This window comes from Nannospalax galili, unplaced genomic scaffold (genome assembly GCF_000622305.1).
Source record: "Nannospalax galili isolate Female #2095 unplaced genomic scaffold, S.galili_v1.0 scaffold740, whole genome shotgun sequence".
In the NCBI taxonomy this organism is placed as follows: domain Eukaryota; kingdom Metazoa; phylum Chordata; class Mammalia; order Rodentia; family Spalacidae; genus Nannospalax; species Nannospalax galili.
The window spans coordinates 80,462-88,131 of record NW_008345503.1 but is presented as its reverse complement, the minus strand read 5'-3'; the positions used below and the strand labels follow the sequence as shown (position 1 = coordinate 88,131).

General features: G+C 45.5%; 1 protein-coding gene and 1 long non-coding RNA gene across 2 annotated transcripts in view; one reads left to right on the top strand and one right to left on the bottom strand.

The window, feature by feature from the left end:
- The window catches only part of LOC115071812, a 1,507-nt gene extending 891 nt beyond the window's left edge, over positions 1–616 (bottom strand). Inside the window, exon 1 of the long non-coding RNA XR_003850885.1 lies at positions 118–616. This is a non-coding gene — a long non-coding RNA (uncharacterized LOC115071812). The remainder of the gene's footprint in view (positions 1–117) is intronic.
- Positions 617–776: 160 nt separating this feature from the next.
- Positions 777–7,670, top strand: part of LOC103740947 (fructose-1,6-bisphosphatase 1-like) — a 29,397-nt gene continuing 22,503 nt past the window's right edge. Inside the window, 2 exon segments of the mRNA XM_008841628.3 lie at positions 777–1,087; positions 1,089–1,108. Coding sequence (XP_008839850.1) covers positions 938–1,087; positions 1,089–1,108 — 170 coding nt within the window. The 5' untranslated portion in view covers positions 777–937.

Genomic DNA, 7,670 nt, shown 5'->3' with positions numbered 1-7,670 from the left:
ATGCTGATTGTATTTAGAGCCCTTCTCCTATCTGCATCCCCCCCTTATTACCCCCACCTACTCATATACTCTATTTTATATAGTGTGGGTCCATCTGATGGAACCTGGTCAACCTACCAGGAGTTTCAGCCTTGAATGACACCGACTCTCCTGCTTCCAGCAGCCATCAGCTGCCAATAGTTCCTCCGGTAGGGTTGGGATTTCTTACTCACTTTCCCATGGCTATGCTGGGATTTTGTCTGGCTTGAACTAACATGGGTCTATGTGCATGTTGCCAGGTCATATGAATAGTTGCCCAGCTGCCTGGAAAACTCTTTTTCTTGTGGTCATCCACCTCCTCAGGTTCTTAAGATCTTTACACCCCTTCTTCCACAATGGTCTCTGAGCCCTGGTTTGATATAGGTGTTGTATTCAGTCTGTCGTCTCTTACTCTTTGCGCCGGCCAGTTGTGGGTCTCTGTGGTAATCATCATTTGCTGAGTTCCTTGTTTTATATTTTAAGTGAAAAAGTAAATCATGCCTTTCTCTCTGGCAGGGTTATGCTGGGGACTGAAGGCAGGTGGCCCAGAGGCATGCTCCTCAATGCAGGTGGCGATTTTAGACTGGCAAGGTGGTGGGGCAACAGTGGAGGAAGTGGAGGTGGCAGCGTGGCGCTCAGGGGCGGGTGACTGAAATGGAAGGAGGGGAAAGGCAGTTGAGAGGAGGCGGGGACACGGAGGTGTGCCTGGGGGCAGGGGGCGGGGACCTGGAGGCTATAGGCTCCCCTAGGACTCAGCCCGGACAGTCGCGCGGCCCCTCCGCAGACAGTCTGTGACTGTAGGTCCGCGTGTCCTCCCGCTGCGATCCTCCTCCCGCACCTGCAGCGCCTGTAGCTCCTACAGCCCGCACCTGCGCTGCACCTGCAAACACCTGCGCCCGCACCTGTGCTCGGCCCCAGCATGGCGGACCAAGAGCCGTTCGACACGAATATCAACACCCTGACCCGTTTCGTCATGGAGGAGGGCAGGAAGGCTCGTGGCACGGGCAAGATGACCCAGCTGCTGAACTCGCTCTGCACCGCGGTCGAAGCCATCTCCTCTGCTGTGCAGCAAGGCCGGCATCGCTCAGCTGTGAGTTAGGTCTTGGGCCACCGACTGCGTCCGTCCTGTCTGTCTGAGAGCCTGGGGATCTGCCAGGTGGCCGGGATATTTGTCTCTCTGGGCCTTTTGCTGGTAGTTGGTGATGTGCCCATCTGACACCTGAGGTCCTTGTCTTTTCAGAAGCTCTCTCCGCTGCACACAGGCCCTGCTACCCTTTTCTCTGGAGGGTAGAGGTGCCCATTTGGAGGCATGTCTCACAGGTGCACACCTGCCCTGGGCCGCCCCTGGCCCTAAGAACTCTGGTTGCAGCTCCTCCCAGCAATCTGGTGAAAGTGGGTGACTTACCATTAAGCGACGTCCACCTTGGCCTCATACAGGAAAATGCTAGCACAGGCACCTTCCTCTCCATTTCTTTTTGACCCCTTCATTCCCTTTGGAATGGGGGTCCCAAGTTCAGTTTCTGATCTGATATCTCTTTGACCCACACAAGCCTTGTTAGCAATATCCTACCACCCCCTCAGTCTGGAAGTGTCAATGCCCAGAGAAATAGCAGCTGTCCACACAGAACCCTAGGGGTTCCCTCCTTCTGGGGACAATTTCAGAGAAACCTTAGGAACATCAAAACCTCTCCCCATTTGCATTAATGGGGTATGTGCAGATCTCGCCCACTTAGTAAAATGTTCAGAGCATAGAGGTAGAATGCTTTGATGGAGCCAAGAAATACATCTCCATCCTCTGCACAGGAATCATTTGGGAATTTTGTTAAAATGCAGACTCTGCTTCAGTGGGGCTGGGGTGGAGTCTGAGATTCTGCCTTTCCTGGAAGTTCTCTTATGGTGGGTGATGTTTATGTTCTGGTCTTCAGACTGAGGTGAAGGGATATGGGATCTCAGGGATACCATGTGATGCTTTTTAGAAATACACAACAGCACTTGGGAGACAGAGGCAGGCGGATCTCTGTGAGTTCAAGTCCAGCCTGGTCTATATAGTAAGTTTCAGGCCACCTGGGGAGACCCTGTTTCAAAAAGAACCCCCCCCCCCAAAAAAAAAGAAATCACACAACAGCTTTGTTTTGTTCTGGTGTGAGCAAATATTTGATATGTAATTGGCCCTCACTGAAAGACACCTGGATTTTCAGATTATCTGTATGTTTTCCTAATATTTCCCAAACCTGTAAATAATGCACAACAGATATGTGAAGTTTGTAGCTGACTTGAAATGCTTTGCTACATTTGGGATGGGGATCTTTTTTTTTGAGACAGGGTCTCACTGTATAGCTCTGACTTGCCTGGAACTTGCATTGTAGAGCAGGCTGGCCTTGAACTCATAGAGATCCACCTGCCTCTACCTCTGAAGTGTTGGGATTATAAAGGCATACACCACCACATCTGGCACATTTCTACATTTTTTAAAAAGCTGCCCCAACAATGTGGCCTGGTTCTTTTTTTCTGGTAAGTTCTGGTTCCACAGTATGGTTTGGTTGAGATCATTCTTCAGACAGAAGCACATGGCCACATTTATTCTCAGATTTTCAGAGCCAGGATAAGCCTTGCTAGGAGGAAGCTAAGAATAGGTATGTCAAAGGTGATTGCTTCACTGTTTTGTCCTTGGCCCTATAGATTCTTCATTTCAGTCAGCACACTCAGGAACAGTCTGACTTCGGATTTAGTTTAGAGCTCACAGCTTTGACTCTCTGAGGGGCAGGGAGCTTTGTAAGAGACAGAACTTGACATTTCTCACATGATTTTAAGAACACATCAGTACTTGTCACAACTCCAGAGAGACTCAGAAACCCACCATCTGCCTTGAGGTATCCTACCTTTTAACTAACCTCAGATAGTGGGATGGGGGCAAATGGTGCAAGTTTTGGCCATAGAAGAAGTGTGTATTAATAGACTAGATGGTTGTGACACTAGTTTTAAAAATGCTATTGTTAGACTCCTTAGTTGCACTCATTGACAAAAACACCACACCTTTCAAAAGATGCAAAGGACAAAGTGAAACTATGCCAGTTCCCTGGGGTAGCCATTAATAGTTTCTTGCTATTTTCTCAGATACTGCCTTATGCTCATATAAACTTCTGAATGAACACATATCTATCTACATAGTCCTGTGTAGCTAGAAAACAAAATGGGGTCATACCTAACATACTTTTCTACTGTTAGCTCTATATTCCAATTATATAATGAATAACTTTTGTAGGGGGGTGTAATACACATCTACCACCTTCTTTTAAACTGTGGCACAGATGTAGCATGAGTTATGGAATTCTTCTACAATTTGAGAATATTTAAGTTTTTGCTACTCTGGTTACTACAGTGTTGCAGCAGGTGTTGATGCCTGATTACATAGGTAGCTGATGGGCAGGACCGGAAGCTGGACTCTTAAGGACTCTTATGGGAAAGGAGGAGTGTGACTGTTTCCAGTATGACGTGTAGTCAGGCCACTATCAGTCAGATACAGTCTCAAGCCAGGCTCCCAAATTATGCTCCTTATGGGCTTTGATATGTTGGGTGAAGAGTCAGGGTGACTACGAAGAACTTATTAGTACTACAGATCGGCCCTAGAAGACCATGTAGCCAGAAGGATGAGATGGTTGCAGATCGGCATGAACCTCACCAGGATTGGTTTCTGGAGCTCAGCATACCATCTAAAGGGAATTATCAGGAGTGTGAGCATGGAGCATGCTGCCCCTCTGTCTCAGTCAATATATAGTTGCCACTGTAGTCATTTCCATTGCTCCTATGAAATAATATAGTATTTGTCCACATTTTGAGGCAAGGACTCATGTAGCCCAGGCTAACCTGAAATTTTCTATGAACTCTTGCTTCTCCTGCCTTTACCTCCCATGTGCTGGTGTTATAGGTGTGTACACCATGCTGTTGTATTTTAATGTGCCTTAAGAATTACACCCCAAGAAACCATTGCCTTTCAACAAATGTGTCCTTGGAACCTCATCTATTATCTTTTGCTCCCTTCCACCCACTCAGCAGAGGGAGCATGCAGGGGGAGCCAGCCTGCTGTTCTTCATGGGAACAGTGAGTGAAGTAAGTCCAGCTGGAGAACTCATGGTAAATGTCAAAGTCAAATGTAATCCTACTTCTTTGCTGTTCTTCCTTTGGCAAAAAGTGGTCTTCCTGTAGTTTAATCTTCATGGTTTTGTGGAGTTGATGAAGGGTTGACTTTCTCTGTATTGTACACACTCCAAGTCACTACCTGAAAAGTTTACTGGGTTTATTTCATTTAACACACTGGTAGCAAACACCCACTGTATCAAAAGTACTAGAAGAAACCAAGAGATGGAACAATAGAGAGTTTACCCTGTAGGAAAATACAAGACAGTGTAGAATTAGTTATAAAGCATTACAGAGGTTATAAAAGGTGCTTTCATGGAGGCGTCAGGATTATGATTCAGGTGCAAAGGATTGTGTGGCATCAGGTGGGCATTTGTAATGGGCAGGGTAAGGTGGTCACAGGGCCTGAGGGCTGTGGAGTGGCTCAGGCTAAGAGGTCACAGGACAAAGGATCCTGAGGTAGAAACGTTTCAGGTAAAGTTTCTCATTGAGTTTGACCAAAATATGGGGTACATGAGCTGGGCCACTTGTGGATGTGACATTGTGGGCACATTGGGGGTACATCCAATGGCAAAGGTGACAATTTTGCATTTTTGAAAGGTTATGTAGAAGGGAGAATAAAGGTTTTTGGAATTGAGACATGGTATGAGTGATCTGGGGAAGGGAAGGCTAAAAGCATGGATTGGAGAAGATTCTTGACAAACTGGTAGAAAAATGAAAGTGTGGCCAGAGCCACAGCAGTGCAGTAGGCAGGGGAAGGACCTGGCAGAGTGAAGCCCCAGTGTGGACTGGATTTGAAGGGTCACAAGGGGCATTCTCAAAGAGCCGTTCTAGCAGATGAGAGTGGAACCATGCCCTCAAGAAACCAAGCAAGGCAAAAGCAAAAGCAGAATTCCCCAGGAGCTGGCTTTCAGAGGCGGGGAAGAGCTAAAAAGATGATTCTGGAGTTTTGGAAGCATGGGCTTGGGCTACTATAGAGGTATGCAGTTGGACACATCCAGCATGTATTCTGATGGCCAATCTGTTTTCAAGCCACAGGATTTTGGCACATTGTCCTGAGGAAAGAGGAAGAGAAGAAAATCAGGACTGGATATAGCAGACCAGAGATACACAGCACTGAAGAGCCCATTCCGGAGAGAGGAACTAGGTTTAAATTTCTGGCTCTGCTATTTAATTTCTATGATGAGATTGGTGGATGGCAAAACATCTGTGAGCCTTAGTTTCCCCACTTGTAAGATAGGGACAGCTGCTTTTTCAAATTTAGAGAGTTGTGTGAGGGTCAAGGAACTTTTTAATCATGTACTGATGTCATCATTACTTTCCTGAAGAATTTTGAATTTTTTTGTAAAGTGCTTTCTTTGTGTTTTGCTTTCATTCTATTTAGAAGCAACCCACATGCATATCAGGCTATAACATCCCCTGTTAACATAATCCTGCACCCCAGAGTGGTTATATGTGCATGTGTATGTATATGCATGTGTGTGTGGTGGGGGTGCACATGTACATGTTGTATGCATACATGTGGAAGCCAAGGCTGTTGTTACTCAAGAGCTACCCACCTTGTTTTTTGAGACAAGTTCTCTCATTGGCCTGAAGCTTCCTGATTACTGGCTGGCCAGTGAGCTCTTGGGATCTGCTTATCTCCATCTTCCCAGCATTGGGGTTACAGTTGTGTGCTATCACACTTGGCTTTTAAAAAGCTGGGTTCTGAGGATTGAATGCAGGTCCCATGCTTGTATGGCAAACACTTTACCAACTGAGCTATCTCCCCAGTGTCCCAGAAAAGTTGCTTTTATATATGAGATTCTCTCCCATATTTGACAGAAGGAAATAATAAATTCAGTTTTAAGTTTGAAAGTGCACATCAGCTAATGTCTACTTAGGCTTGTCTTCACATTTGCAGAATTTATGACATGAAGCCATTGGGAATTGTGTCAGATTCCTGTTTTGCTTCTTGGATTGTCTTCTGGGCATGACTGAAGAGTGTACTGCAAATCTCTTTCCATGGGAGAAGCACAGCCTGCCCCACGTCCTGCTATCTGCCCATTTCCAGCCCTTGTGAACACAAGCTAGGGTTGGGATTTGTTACCTGAAGACTACTTAATTGACATCTCTTTCATGATTTCTGAACTAACCCTTGGATGTTCCTGACTGGATGAATGGTTTCGTTGGTCATTTACCACTGTATCAGTCAATAACAAGGTGGGGTTATCTTGGACTTTACTGATAAGGCTTGAGCAGTAATTGCCCTCCCTTTGCCCTTGGCTGGGTATTTTGAAAACCAGCACGGTTCTTCTTCATGCTGTCAAGAGTGTTGCTGCTTACAACTCTTGTGTTGACACTGGAAAGAGTAAAATCATTTTAAGTCAGTCAGAAAGTCAAGAAAGTCACATAGAACCTGTCCCTAAGTGTGGCAGGTCCTGGCTCTAGTCCTATCTAGTTTTATTGTTCAAGGGAGCTAGGGATGCAGCTCAGTCTCTAGAGTGCTTGCCTAGCATTCACAAGGCCCTGAGTTCAATCCCTAACACTGAATAAACTAGGCATGGTTGTGTATGCCTGCAATCTATTCTGGGCTACACAGCAAGCCTAGGCTACAGGAGACCCTGTCTCAAAAAGATAAAAAAATAAAATAAGAGTCCACCCATCTCCTAGCACACAAATAGATCTAGACTGCTCTCAACCTTGGTCAGAAAAGCTTCTTTTTACAGTGGTCAGCAGTCAGTGAAAAGATGTAAATACAGTCAAAGTGCTGAGGATAGGAGTCTGAATCCTCACTCTAAATCAGACCTCTGTATTAACCTCCTCACCACCAAGGCTCAGGGAACATTATGGAAATGGAGGCAGAAAGAATGTGGGAGCTGGAGGGTAAGGAGGAGTGCTGTGAAATGCTGTCTTCTAGACATGGCATAGCTATCACAATCATGGACTCACAGCAGCTGTGATTACCTGCACAGAATCAGGCCAGCCCGAATCCCAGCGTAGATGGAGTAGATGATCTCCAGATCCCACCTGTTACTGTGGAGCTACTGGCAGTGGATAGTTGCTGGGGGAGGGAGAGTCATTCTTGTTGGAAGATGTGGCTACTTAAAAAAAAAAAAAAAAGACATGAAGTCTGGAGGGAGGATATAGGGAGAGTGAGAGGAGGGAAGATATGGGAGTAGATATGGTCATATTTCACTGTATACACGCATGAGACACATATGTAGTAGCAACGATTAAAGAAGAGGACAAGAAATTGAGAGTCAGGAGACATGGGAGGAGTTGGTGAGGGGACTGGGAGGGGTGGAAATGACACAGTTACAGTATTCATGTATAAAATTCTCAAAACAAAAAATTATGAAAATAAAATTTAAAAAACTTAGCTAGAACTAAAAATCAAGAAAAATTTTTAAAAAGAAAAGTTATCAAAGGCAGCCATGTTTCCTTTGAAAATCATAAATCTGCATGTAAACAATGGAACACAGAGCCCATGGCCATGAAACAGCTTCTGCTATTTGAGAAACCATCTGTGGACTTTG